At 40.0% G+C, this 14970-nt stretch overlaps 1 protein-coding gene across 1 annotated transcript; it reads right to left on the bottom strand.

The window, feature by feature from the left end:
* Window positions 1-1119: 1119 nt before the first annotated feature.
* Window positions 1120-13399, bottom strand: LOC130185698 (protein Wnt-2b-A-like). Its single transcript, XM_056402303.1, has 5 exons — window positions 12633-13399; window positions 9302-9522; window positions 8183-8460; window positions 6760-7024; window positions 1120-3838 (listed from the first exon to the last, which is right to left on the bottom strand). Exons 1-5 carry the CDS (start codon window positions 12809-12811, stop codon window positions 3609-3611), a joined length of 1173 nt encoding a protein of 390 aa, XP_056258278.1. The 5' UTR covers window positions 12812-13399; the 3' UTR covers window positions 1120-3608.
* Window positions 13400-14970: the final 1571 nt, after the last annotated feature.

Below are 14970 nucleotides of genomic sequence, written 5' to 3'. Positions count from 1 at the left end.
TATGTCACTGGGGATGTAAGTGTCAGCCAGATGCCTACAATTTAATGTTCTCTGGTTATGCTATAAACAGATAATTTCCACTGTATAATCTTTAGTTTGCCGGAGGCTTTTCCTTTGTCAGTGCTATAGAAACATACTGTATGTGAGATGTATGTGGATTTTACTTCCTTCAAGTTACAGATGGGTATGATGTAATTTGGCAAGTACAATAAATACAGTATAGCAGCTATAGGCAAGTCCAATTTCATGTCCACACAAAGCTCTTAATTACTGCTGATAGGGTCATAAGGGCCATCTTCTATTCCAAGAAAAACGGTGAAACCACTGGCAGACTTTGCCAAAGATTTTCAACACTTTTCCTAAGAAAAGTCCGGAGAGCAACAATTTCGCAATGTATACATATCAACATGCTTCCCATATTGTTGTGTATCATAGATATCATATGATTGGATGGAGCACAGTGTGTGGGACTGGAGGACTAGTCACACAAGTTCAAGGAGAAAACCAAATATGTTTAGTGTGAAACTGACGCAACACTGAATTGTTTTTGACTCATTACAATTTTGGATTACAACATTTTTCTCGTCTGGTTTCCCTGAATGTGAAACATCCATGCAGACCACACTGCTCTTTTCCCCCTAGGCCAATTTTAGCTCTGAAATGTTGTTAAATGGAGATGCCCATTTAATATCACTATGATGGCAGAGAATTCCTGCGATGCCACTCCTGTTATTTTTACAGACTTCAACTGGATCACATATTGTGGGGGACAAAGCAGCATGGATACTATGACAGATATGAAGATCAGTAAAGTATTATTAATCTACTCTGTGTGTACAGCAACTCATTATGCTATCCACTGATGTAAAAGCTATGAAAGTAATTCAACTTTGGAGATATTTTTATGATGTATTTTTTGTTGCTATCTAAGCTTACCATCGGCCAGTCCAGTCACGGTTCTGGGAAATATACTATGGAGTTAACTGACATTGAATTAACACTAAACACTAACCTGGTTGGTTGCATTATCTTTATCATCTCCACGCCATAACTGAATCAGGGCTAAAGCTTGGAGACCATATAAGCTGGAAGAGAACGGAAGACCTCTAATGAAAGTGACAGGGTGGATCAACAAGGTTTAATATAGAACCAGTAAGGTATTTTAGTCCCTACATTTCCAAGGTGAAAATACCTCCCTAGACAGTAACACACACCAGGACACTGTTGTACCAATCGCTGACCGACCTAAAGATTGACTTGGACTCAAAAATGTAGCCTCAGTCTTAATGAAACAGTCAAAAATTCATGGTATCCATGATGGTAAAAAATATTATTTTTGTTGGCTCAAATGTAAGTAGAGTACATCTGAAAATTCAAATCTTTTAATCCTATGTCTGATTTCATGTACATATGACTTTCACCCTCAACCTGTCCACATCCACAGTACAGATCAGTGCAGGCCCAGTCGTTTCCAATGTGGATTTAGCATTTAATATTAAATTTCACATTGCACTGGAATCGTCAGTGTTGTGCTTCATTACACTCAGAAGAACTGGGGAGAAGAAAAATGAATTTTTGAAGGCTGAAGGACCACAGGCCCAGGTCGGCCCCCACTGTGTGTGAACAGCTCTCACCTTTCTAATCTTTAAGAAAAACACAGCCAACATACTCTTCATTTACATTCAAAACATGCTCTTTTGTTTGCAATTAACATTTGACTTGTGAACGTTTGACATGGCGTGTCATTTGGCCTTGTTCAAAGCACTTTACTTTGGCTCTCCTCCTCATTACGTGGACTTGAAACAATTTGTTGACTCTAAGCATCCACAGCTTGTTGTCAGATTCATTTAGATCTATAAATCCCTCTGCGGGTTGTGTCTCCAATGGCCTAACATGATGTCTGGCTGCATTACCAGATGCTGAAAAGTCAAATTCAGGGTCCGTGGCTACTTCACTGCTCTTTTTGCAACGTCTTGGCCCGGTTTCATGAAATACTTCACCTCTCACAAACCAGTCAGAGCCAGTGAGTATGTGCACAAAGGACTGAAAGCACAGTTGCATAAGATTGCATTGTAAAAGTGTTCTGTCACAATATGATGATAGAAGAAACCAAGACCAAGTGATGAGAAAAGCTTCACATACAATCGGATATAAGAATGTAATGACAGATTTGAAAATGGCCACAGGACCTCACAGAACTCTAATAATCAGAAACATTGTGTTTTAATATCTTCCTGTACACAGTAATTAGAATTGTCAGCTTTCAGGTCTTGCTGTTCACATCATTTAGGATGTATGATAATGTTTCAGCATACAATGCTGCATGCTTTGTGACACTGTAGTTAATTATCAAAAAAAATCTTTTAAAAAAGTGGTTGCGTTGTATGTAGGATTTGAGAAGGCTGGTTTGAGACAGGCTTATCAGACGCCCAATCAGTGCATTGCAGTTCATACTACGGCACAGGAACTTACAACTTTGGGGAGGCATTCACATCACAAAGTAATCTACATCGAATATGCTTTCATGTCTTTGATTGGAATATGCTCGTGGGATGACATTACGGCAAAAGTTGAGCTGGATTCAGCGTTTTTTTTGTCCCAAAGGCCTAACTGAAATGACTAATGGGAGCTGTGGTTTTATGCGGTATTGTTGTCTGTCTGAACAGCTGCATGATGGTGTCAGTAAAAATTGAAACAAAGACAAAAGAACCAGAGGTAGAAATTAGAAAAATTTCCATAAGGCAACACAACCAGAATGCGTTAAACCATTCACAGATATTCAAATATGCAGGACGCTGTGTGAAAACGGTGACTCTTTTCAGATAACAGTAGATTCATTTTTCTTGTTAGTGTGTCCTTTTTCTCCCGAGAACCTTTCAGAATCCTACACCGCAGCAAATTACAGGATGCTGCCACTTAAACTGACATTATTTGGATGTTCTCCTGCTTCTGGTTCCTTTTGTTTCACAGTGCGATTATCTGGCCTTAATCAAGAAAGACATTTTTGTTAGTTTGTTAAGAGTTGCATTAATTAGAAGTGAACAGTCTTTTGTATTTTAAATGATTTGTTGCAGTACCATACAATGCTTCCTGTCATTTAAATGTTACAGTGTCAGTGTTTGTACAATATCTCAAAGATTTCTCCATCTTTCTTTATTTCTCTCTCTCTTCTGGCTAAATATTTCAATTATTATGATCATAAGTTGGAGCTGAATCATGTGCTCTCACAGTCTTTACATACTGTCAAATAAGCAGACATTACCCCATATCTCTGCCTCAACCAAGGGTGCATTTACAACAGAGTAATATAATATTCAGCCATTTTGTATCAAAGATTCCAAGTTTGTGTTTAAAAAAAAAAAAAAAAAAAAAAAGATCAACAAATTGTTCTTAGAAACACTTAGTAAAGCAACACACAATCAGTAACTGGGCCTAATTTCCAGTTTAGCATCATCCAATAACAGTCTGTGAAGTCTCTGCTTCAGGAAGTGTCAAAGGATCGAAAGCCAGAGGTATAACATTAAGAGATTTATATCTCATAATAAGATGCAGTCATTAGCGCAGAGGTTAATGAGTCAGTGGTGGCTGTGATTGGTCACGTCTCCTCATTAAGTTATGTCCAGCCAGTCAGGTCGCTTGTGGGGCTTGCAGGTGTGAACGTCCACCAGGTCCTCACAGTCTTTGCACTCCACGGCGCAGCACCACTTGAATTTGCACTCACACTTGGTGACGCGTTTGACTCGCATGGTGTCGTAGCCCCGCCCACAGCACATGACCTCACAGCCGTCTGTGCCTCTCGACGACTTGTTGCACACTCTGCCCGCTGTGCCCAAGGAGCCTGTGAAGAGATGAAAAGAATAAAATGCTGTAGTTTTGGCGTAATAGTAGATAACAATCCACTGGATGATTCCATTTGAATCATCAAAGCGTTCAATCAGAATTAATGTGACAATTTCAAAAATTTACACTTTCTTCCTTTCTTTTTTTTTGACTTTGTGTAGGACTTAAAGTGTAGGGACTATTGACCTTCTAGTTTAGAGGAACATGAATGATTTATTATATAAACTATAGTTGCATTTCAGTCTTAGAGGATTCTTAACACAGTCATCTGCGTGTTTATCAACAGCCAAAATAAATGACAAACCTTTTTTGAGAAATGGTGAAATTCATGTTTATTTGTAGGAAACACAATGACTGTTATGTTTGCAATAAATAAGATAAACTGGTACTCCAACCTTATTCTTACAACTAACCTAAACTTTAACTAAATACATTCATTAGATGATTGCAAGATATTGTACAGACATTCATGATGCCTAGAGGAAGAATCCTAATGACTTTGCTGATCACCTGACATTTCGTCTTGCGCCACCATGAGGCTGATATTTGTGATTTTTGAATGAAATGTCTAAACAACTGTTACATGGATGAATGACCTTGTAATTTGATGCAGGTATTCTTGTTCTTTCTGACCTTTGGTGATCCCCTGACTTTTCATCTAGTGCCCTCATCAGGTCAAGAATTCAGTTTGTCCAATACTTTGGTTTATTTGGCACGTTTCACTAGCATGGCTAAGTTTTTTTTCTTTTCTTTTTTTTTTTTTTTTTTTAACTTTGAGTCAACTTGCTTACTGACATGTACAGTATCTTTTTAGTATTTCATCATCAAAATTCAACTTGAGGGATAGTACTTAAAACCACCATTGTGAAAGCTGAAAACAGAGATTGTGTACAGTATTACCAAGGTAACGAAATGTTGCAGCCTCAAATATCTAATGACTGGATAGAACAGTGACACTCACCGAGTTCTCCATCAAATTCATGTGTCCAATAGATAAGTCCATTATTCACACACTGCTTTTAAAGTGAATAAATGAAAAATATGCGGCTGTTCAGTAGCTAAATCTTCCACTGTATTCACTAGCTAGTTGCTAGAGCTGAGTTTTCAGGGCCATAAAACCAAAACAATGAGCTAAAAGATGCAACACTACTGTAGAGCTGTGTGGGTTGATAATTTGCTCTGACTTTGAACCCTTCCACATTACTCTTGTTAACATAAAAATATATATTAGTGCAGTTTTAAAGGAATAAGAACTCACAACTATTCTTTAAAGTAGGAATGACATGTACCTTTTCTATTGCAAATACAGTGACTCTATACAGGTGGTTACCTATTAGTTGCCCTATATCAGCTCAACTTAATTACATTTTGGAAAACCTGCAGTGATGGCATATAGCTTTGTTGATGATCACTGAAACATCAATGGAGATTCCGATGCTGAAAACTGAAACCATTTTTCCAAAGTGAAACATCAGTTTTCCCACACTCTCCGCAGGGTTTAGTCTTCCAGACACGTTGACAGAATAGTCTCAGACCCAAACACAAAGGTGTCCATGTACTCGGGTGTAAAAATCTAAGCCTATCAGATGCCACGTCTAATAACAGAGCATCCCTGAAGTAAAGAGAAAAGAATAAGAGAAGATATTGCCCTCAGGCTCTAGCGAGTGGAGCTTAATACTGACCAAAGGAGGGATTTGAAAAATAAGCCTGCATGTATCCTTAGGCTGTGAATTTTTATACAATGGAGATTAGTGGTGAGGAGGGTCATAAGCTTCTTTTAAGATCACCTTTTAACAAGGAAGGACAGGCCTTCCCTTTCAGTGAACACACCTTCATTACCCCTCAGTTGTCAACCTGCAACCAAGCTAACAGCAGGGAGGTGTGGGAGAATATGTTTAAGGTGGTACCGTCATGTCTCCCGCACTATGATATCTAACCTAACCTATTAACAGAGAGTTAGTGAGTTCCTTCACGCTCTATTGAAGAGGCTGGATTGGAGGAGAGAGACAGAGATTAACAAGGCAAAGCAAACACAAGGAATTAAAGGAGATGTTAAAGGTCAAATCATTGAACTTTAAGCTGTGAAGGAATGCAAGCCTTCAGTGGATGGATCTCTGATTCTCAAAGGATTTGTAAAACTGACTTTGGACCAATCCACATGAAACTTTTGAATGAAAATTAGAAAGTTGGTGTTGCAATTGCTATCTGAAAAAATCATTAAATTATTTTAACACAAGCTCAAAAAGTCTTGAATCTCAAAATATAGGCCGATGGTGTTTAGCTGATGTAGAACCGGCATAATGTACATGTTATGAAATATTTCACATAAAATTGAATAATGTTCATGACGTCTGTAACATGACATCAAGTTGGTTATATTTCGATGCTCAAAGTGTCACAAACCAAACGTTGATTACATATGATGGTAATTCAAAAGTAGAGCAATGAATCATTGGCGATAAGAAACAAGAAAGTGCAGAACAAAAAAAAAGTGATTTACAAAGGTGAAGTCATTACACAGTTTGTCCACCAGAGAACACTGACAAGTCTATTTTTTAGCTCAGTACCTTATGGTTTCTTATCAAGAAATGTTTGTTCATGTTGTGTGCTTATGTAGCAAAATGTACACTCGCCAATATGTATTAAAGTGTTTAAGCTCTCAAATATGAAATATCTCAAGTATGGTATGGGTACATGACCCTTTAAGATAATTGTGATTGAAAAGTGAAAAAAGCCCAGAGGTCCGAATGCTTTGCTCATCATCAGACAGTTACAGCCACTCGTGCTTTTTCTTTTCTTTTCTTTTTTCATTCCCCTATGTGTTTTTTTATGTGCACCCACAGTATCAATACACTTTGCAAGCAGCTTCAAATTTTTCAGAAAACCTAATTCTTCATTCCTCTTCATTCATTCACTCACCTGCTGCACGGTCCATGAGACAGTAATCTGGTGAGGTCTCGACGTATACCAACTCATTCTTGGTGCTTCCCTTGAAGTCCTTGTCAGCCACCATAAAACCCGTCCCGTCCTGGTTCATGGTCACCTCGATGGCTGTGTTGTACTTCTTGCGTAGGTAGTCTCCAGTTCGCCTGAAGTCAGACATAGCCAGCCAGCAGGTTCTCAGAGAACAGGAGCCACTGACCCCGTGACACTTGCACTCCAGCTTCATAAAGCGCTTCACTGCCTAGAGCAGAGGTCAAAGGTGACAGGGTGTTAAGCCTATAATGTTGCCCGTGGCATGATGTAGGTGTGATCAGCCCTGCTGGCACAGTTGTTAGCTACAGTGCATTTGGTGTTCAGACCCCTTCAATTTTTTCACATCATTAGTCTAAACACAGTGAAAACAGAATTTTAGAAATTTTTACAATTTTAGTAAAGAGGAAAAACTGAAATATCACATTGCCATAAGTATCAGACTCGTGACTATGACACTTGAAATTTAGCTCAGGTGCCTACCATTTCTCTTGATCTTCTTCAATAAGTTTCTACACCTTGATTGGAGTCCACCTGTGGTAAATTCAACTGATTGGACATGATTTGGAAAGGCAAACATCTATGTAAGGTCTCACAGAAAAACCAAGTCATGAGGTCAAAGGAGCTGCCTGCAGAGCTCAGAGACAGGATTGTCTTGAGGCACAGATCTGGGGAAGACTACAAAAATATTTCTTCTGCACTGAATAGCACAGTAATAATTCTTAAATGGAAAAATTTTGGAGCAACCAGGACTCTACCTAGAACTGGCAGCTGAGGCAAACTGAACAATCGGGGGTATTTGCATTTCTAAATCATGTCCAATCCAGCTGAATTGACTACAGATGGAGTATCCCTGATTTTTGGACTGTTATTTGGACAAAACAAGACACTTAAATACATTTTTGAGAAGTTCTGGTGAGTTTTTTCATTGTTTCCTAATTTCTAAGTTCTGATTTTTAGAAAAATTGTCTCTAAGGCTGCGTTTCCACTGCACGAACTTTCCCCAGGAACCAGGAACCTTTTTAGGAACTATACGCATTTCCACCGCAGGAACCAGGGTCTAAATTTAGTTCCAGGGTAATTGATCGACACCTGAAAAAGTCCCTGGTCGGGGGTTTGTACTTTCCAAAGGTTCAGGAACCTTGGGGGGTGTGGTCTGCTATGCTGAACATTTCTGACTGGTCGAGTACTCGCTGCATTTTATTTCACCCGCGATGTTTAAAAATCCGTAGGGAGCGAGCAAGTGAGCACTGAGTGAAAAAACTTAAACCGAACTAAAAGTTCCAGGTACTTTTCGGTCAAAACGCAGCTTAAGCTGCAGACAGAATGCTGCCAAATCTCAGGTTTTAACATTTATGCTCCTACTCACCATCCGACCACACCGGTTGTTGTGCAGGTTCATCAACGCCCGGGCATCTTTCACCATCCTCTCCCGAGCATCTACGAAGGCCTTGGCAAACTTTATGCCGTAGTTGATGTTGTCACTGCATCCGCCCCAGTCAAAATTGCCCCTATCGTCGCTAGCTCGCCCCCGCTTGTGGCTGTCGCAGTTACAGATCTTAAGCTCCCCCTGACTGCAAGCCCTGGTTATGGCGTAGACCACTCCTGCTGAGGAAATTGCGTACACGAACGCTGCCTCTCGGCTGCCTGGGTGCACAGAAATGAGAAGTGTTGCAATTATATCAGAAAACATACTATTATAGGTGGAAAAAGAAAACTTTACTAGTGCTTTTATTTGATATGGGAAAGCAATGCAACTGGTTCTGTTACTATTTTTGGTAAGCTTCAAGCTGTTCTTTTAGTGCCCAAGTTCACTGTGTTACTACTCAGTAAAGCAGCCTTTCTCAAGCATATTCCAGACAGCAAGAGCACAGAAATCAGTCCATTTATGGTGGATGGTCCAGACAGAGGTAACAGCATATCAGCTATAACATCACAGTCCAGTCGACTCTCCTTTCACCTTTTAATTTGCACAGATGGCAGCTTTCTCAGTCACTGAGCTGTGTTTTCATTTCAGACAAGAGGAGATTTTGGGGGTTATTTGGTCTGGCATTCCCACCCACCTCCTGTCCTCATTCCTACTCACGCAATGAAGCAGAACACAGGCGATATGTCAGGGAGTAAAGCTTTGTCTGGCTGCCAGAAACATCTACCCAAATATTTACATCTCCTATTACTGTTTATACATCACCAGTGTGGATCTCTCGATCTGCTACTTGTTTTCAGAGAACATCCACTTTCCCAATCTTCCCTCATTCCCGGAGAAGGTTAAAAAAGAAAAAGAAAAAAGACAGCACTTTCTCTTTCTGTTTGTATTCTAGGGCAAAGTTAATTTAAAAAGACACCTATTAATTCTGTGCTTATCGGGTAAAGCGGAGATGTTTACGAGGATGATGAACTCAAGTGTGGCTGACATAAACAACTACGGTCACGCACATACAAAAGAACCACACAGATAGAAATACCAGTCGCACATGTGCAGACTCACTTCGCAGCATCACCCTGCCAAACACAGTGTGGTCCCGGTCCAGCGTGCTGCAGTTCCAGCGGTGATGTCTGAACTGGTGCTGGCACTCTTTGATCCACTCTTTGGCTCCCTCTCCGATGGACTGCATCAGGTCCGGATGTCGCTGGCAGAGCTGCCGCTGCTTGTTCACCAGGCCGGGAATGTTGTCACAGATCACCCTTGCTCCCAGTGCTCCGATGTACCTGCAGACATAAATACAACAAACGGTATAAAAAATTATGACTTAAAGGGGCACTTCACCATTTTTTTTTTTTTTTTTTTACACCAAAATAACTTGTAAAGGACTACAACTTAGCTTGTGTGAAGTTGCTTAATGTCTTCTGTGGCTTTGGAGCAGCTTTGTCAGGTCTGGAAAAATAACCCTTGGTGATGTCATTATGACGTCATCCGGGTTATCTCAGTTATGTTTTAAGTGGTATTCACATAATGTCAGCAGAATAGAAACAATGGGAAAATCCTCCATAATTCCAACATGGGAGCATTCCCGCATTATTCCACAATGGTTACCCCCTCTACTGACTATGTAGCCACACCAGTAATTAGCCTGAAGCAGCCACTTTGTTGTGTTTCGTATTTGTAGTGGTTCAATAACAAGTCAAACCAGCCACATACAAACAAATTGTGTAGAACTCATTTTAGGTTAACTGAACTATATTTGTGCTTACATTAAATTTTATTTAAGGGTTAACTCCCTGCAAAAATGGCTCTGCTGACATTTTGCCACTGGTTTGTTGACTCTTATCTAGTTTTTTTTCACCATGTGGGAGATATCGTGGACCACCTGTCAACATTTCCCAATATCTCTGACTCAAACTTACAAGTCAGAGGTCGATGTGAATGGGTTTTCCCACTCAGCTGTTGGTAATTATAGTTGGAATGATATGACGCAAACTCAGAATTCAAGAATTTATAACAGAAAGTCTATGTTATAAATCGGTGAAATGGAGTCTGAAAGACGTGGGTGTTTACCAGGCAAGAAGGGTCTAATGAAAGATGGAGTTGCACTATGGGTAATGGTAGGATCCAGCATTTTTGGAGTTTGATGCATTCTATGGACTAAAAGTCAGGATACCATTTGCCCAGCAAGCAGTGTAAACGCCAGGAAGTCACTTTGACCAAGAAATAGTCTCTCTATAAAACGGTGATTTGTGACTTTTACACTTTGGTTTTTGTACGGATTAAACAAACAACATGCTAATTAGTCAGCTGAAGGTGTTAGTAAAGTGAATTCTGCTGTCTTTTCAGTCAGTTTCCAGTGTTTGTGCTAAGCTAAGTTAGCTGGTTACTGGTGGCAGCTTAATATTTGGTGCACAGACACGAGAGTGGTGTTAATCTTGTCTAACACTCAAGATATTCATATGCTCATGCTTAAACAAGTGACCCATAATTATGAAGTAAGTATTTCCCTAAGTTTCTGGCTTTTCCTTGAAGTTTAGATTACTGGCTGTTGCTTATTTTTCCTCACATCCATATCCCTCTTCTAGTTGAGACTTGGACATTCAGGATGTAGAAGAGATTATTAAATTCCTCACGTTCAGTGAAAAGCACCTCGTTCCCTGTGATAGGCCCTTTGCTTCCTGCTCCATTCAGACATAATCCCTGACTTTGTAGCAACTCTTAAAAGGACGGATCACATGCTGGTGGTATTGTGACACTGGGGGGGGGGGGCTCTTATCAGCGGGACATGATGACAGTCATCTACAGTACAAGTGACCACTCAAACTCAGGCGTTCAGGCCTCACATCCTCACAGATCAACCATATGATGGCGAAGCCCCCCCACCTCCCTCCCCCTCTAAGCCTGCACGCTCCACTCTCCATCCGGATATCATTATAGTCCCTAATCGCAGCCACATTTGTGTCGCCTGGCCACCGAGACAGAAACAGACGTAGCAGGCAGTTTCCACTCCTGTTATGGCTGTCCCAGTCCCGTTCTAACTGCGACTATCTGCCTGAGCAGTAAAGCAGAGCAGAAGCACTACTTGTGTTTATTGTGTGTTGAACATACCAGCTTTGCCAAAAGACCCCTGACTGTCTCCAAGAGGACACACACAGAGAGAGAGAGAGGGAGAGAGGGAAGGGGGTCTTGTGCAGCAAGACACATGGCGCTCATCTAAATTATTGCAACAGTTAAAAATAGGCCAACAATACAAACCAGGATTATATAAGTATTAATCACCTGGACACAAAGCTTCCAAGCCTTTGTACTCTGTGACTCATTCGCTTTCTCTGGAATTTCTCAGTGATTTAATCACAGTTTATTTGTAATGTATTTGCATAAGACAGCAAAGGGATAACACAATAGCAAATACGATAACATATGCTTTTGGCTCTCTTGGGAAATTAACATTCATAGCATTATTTACAAAGGATGCGTTTTTAATCTAAATCCATCTGTAAAACTGAGGCAAATTCAATTATTGCCCTGCGTCCCATAACAAAGATAAAAAAAATGTAGAACTAGAAGAGCTTCGCTGTGGTTAAATATAAAGTGCACATCAAATACACTGGTAAGTGGGACCTGACACATGAGAATTATTTCAGGTGGGTGGGATAAGGGGGGTGCTAACTGTCCCCCCTCAATGTTTTTTTTTTTTTTTCTTTTTTTTTTTTTTAACCCTCTGGTCGTTTAAAACCTCAAGAGAAATCATCAAGGGGCATTTATTCATGCACCAGCGCTTGCACCTGCCACTTACTCTGGGCAAGATGGATGGATAGGGGAGACCCCCCCCCCACCCCCCAACACCATTAATCTTCATAAGCACATGACACACATTGCTGTGCTGAACATCTCACTTTGAAATGATGTGTTAAAAAAAACAACATAATGTCAGCACACGTTCAGAAAATTCCAGTGCACAGGCAAAGTAAAGTTAAGATGGAGATGAAAAGACATTTTATAAGCACAGACATGAACTGTGGCAAAGTAGGGATTTTAGGTGTGATGGCGAAAAAGTGCAACAGATTGGCTTCAAGTTTGAAATCAAGTCTATCAAATGGTGGAAGTTATGTACAGACCATTTTTTGGCCTTTTTTCATTAGATAAATTTCTACCTTTACAAATGAATCCAATCAAATTAATAATTTTAAGGTGTAGCACAAAAATCATGTGTGAGACAATAGTTTTAAACAATGTGTAAATGTAAGTACATGAAACGGAATAAATGATTTAAATTTAGTCAGGTGTGCATCATAAGTTTTGCAGCACTTTGTATACATATTTTATTTTACAGATGTTTAACGTCCATGGTGGTTGGAAGTGAAACAGACTCGAGCATTAAGATGTCACTCACCACCACGATGAATCCACTCTCGGTGTGAAAATGAGCAGAAGCAGAATAAAAATGAAGTATATCTTAGAGATGGGTTTGGAGTGATGTTGTATTCTTGTCCCATGTCTGATCCCCATAGCCCTGCTGCTGTCTGATACGCCTCCAGATCTCATCAGACAAAACATGTTTCTGCCTTTCATGTATTGGCAAAGGCTGCACAATCAGGTGTGAAAGTCCTTGATGACTGTCCTCCGTCCATCACTGGGGAACGAAAAAAACTTCCCATGGAGGAAAAGTGGTCTTAAACTCCATCAGTGATCTGTTAGTGTGATAATGCCGTGCAGAATTTCTCTCTGTAGATCCATTATCTTCACTGGCGTCGGAGATTGTACGTGCACTGAGTGAGCTGGGTGAGTCCTCCGCCTCAGATGTCTGTTTTTTGTTTTTTTTTAACAGTCTTGTATATAAGCATTAAATTCACCTTTTCTCCTCAGCTGTTGCGCAGCGAGTTTAAAGTCACTGACGCCGCAGGAAGCTGTAATGTACAAAATAAGACAGAAGTGAAAGTGGTAAAAGTCACTGAAATCAGATGAGTCGAATGGACGAACTATTTCCGAGGATGGGACAGACACTGTGCGCACCTTTCCTCCTGAAGCCGGAATAAAGATGCGCCCCCGAAGCACGCAGCGCTGCGCGCCGGTGCGTCAGCTGTCCGTGACCCTACCCCCACCTCCCCCTTTGTCAGAAAATTATAAACAGCGGTATGTAGACCTACAGACAGCAGGACAGGAGCTGTGTATATTTAGTTTGATGGAAAGTAATCCCTGCCAGTTTCAAATCAACGCATTCACCGCTTTACCACCTAAGAACAACATAGCTCTGCCCAATAACATTCCTTTAATAATGAGAGAAATAAGAAGAGTTTGTGCCTGCACTCAGTTATCATATATTGTACTATAGCTGCAACAATTAATCATCAATCCATTGGTCCATTAACAGTAAAAAGAATTGGCAACTATTCTGATAATCGGTTAATTGATTTGTAAGTTTTTGACATTTGCTATGAAGAATTGTCTCCTATGAGGATTTGATGCTCTTCAATACCAATTTCTGGTATTTTTTGACAAAATGATTAATTTTTCAAAAAAGTGATCAGGAGATTAATGAAGAATGAAAATAGTTAGTACTTTATTGTATTACAGTCTTTCTAATAGCACTGTTCAATAAAATTTCCCTAGGGACTTGTGGTCTTTGTTGTACCGTGACATTTGTAGAGTTCAGTTTATTATTATTTATTTATGTAGCTTTGAAAATACCAAAATACTTTTGGTTAATTTCTGTGTTAAAAGTAGTTTTATTTTCATAACAGAAACTTTAAAATCCCTGTGTTCAAAACAATGTAGGACTTATGCAACTGAGGCAAAAAGTCTCCTGTGGCCAATGTGTTCAATCACTCATTTATTCACAAAGATTAATAATAGTATTAATAAGGAAGAAAACACAGGTTGGTCCTCGCTGTTGTTCGTTCGTGTCATTAGTTCAGAGGGAAAGTTTTGCTCGGGAACCTCCAGCTATATGTGGTCAAGCTTTCGTGCTTTGACACATCATTAAATAGGAACTTAGTGTCTCCATAGAGATGGGTAATCCTTGCCAGGGGCATTTTAGACATTGTTTCATATGTCTGCTGCTCCTGTGTGATTGGTCTCAGTCCAATGCCCTCCTTACAGAACTAAACACTTAAAAACATCTTATAATTCCAGGCTCACGAAACCCATTCTCAAGGAGTTTCACAATCGTTAAAATGCACTGGTTTCATTTTAAAAATTAAACTTGTTTCCTGAAGAACAGTTTATTTCTGTAGCCCAAAATCACAAATCATAAATATTTGCCTGAAGGGGCTTAACAATCTGTACAGCAGACAAAACTCTCTATCCTTGGACCCTCGGTTAAGACCGGAAAAACCTGCCGAGAAAACCTTCACCCGTGGGGGAAAGATGAAACCTTAGGAAGAGCAACAAAGGGGAGATCCCTCCTTCAGCATGGACTGAAAAACAGTAAATGTCAAATTTACAAAGAAGCTAGAAATAAGAACTGTAACATTGGAGAAACACAATGGCAATATTGGGTAAATAGATTTGTAACGTATATGAAAAATATGTTGTTTTAGTGGAACCTGGGTTATTATTCTCATAGAGGTGGAAGAGACGAGAGGTGAGGGTGAGTGTCCTGAAGAATCAACGTTCAAGGCGTCTGGAATGAGGCACCAGAAGGTGGCAGAGTCTTATTTCCAAGCTCAGAATGGAGCAGCACTGGAGTTAAGATGCATTCACAGCAAATATTTTGACATTAAAGACAAAAC

This window comes from Seriola aureovittata, chromosome 2, assembly GCF_021018895.1.
Source record: "Seriola aureovittata isolate HTS-2021-v1 ecotype China chromosome 2, ASM2101889v1, whole genome shotgun sequence".
Taxonomy (NCBI): domain Eukaryota; kingdom Metazoa; phylum Chordata; class Actinopteri; order Carangiformes; family Carangidae; genus Seriola; species Seriola aureovittata.
This window is presented reverse-complemented; position numbering and strand designations above follow the sequence as displayed.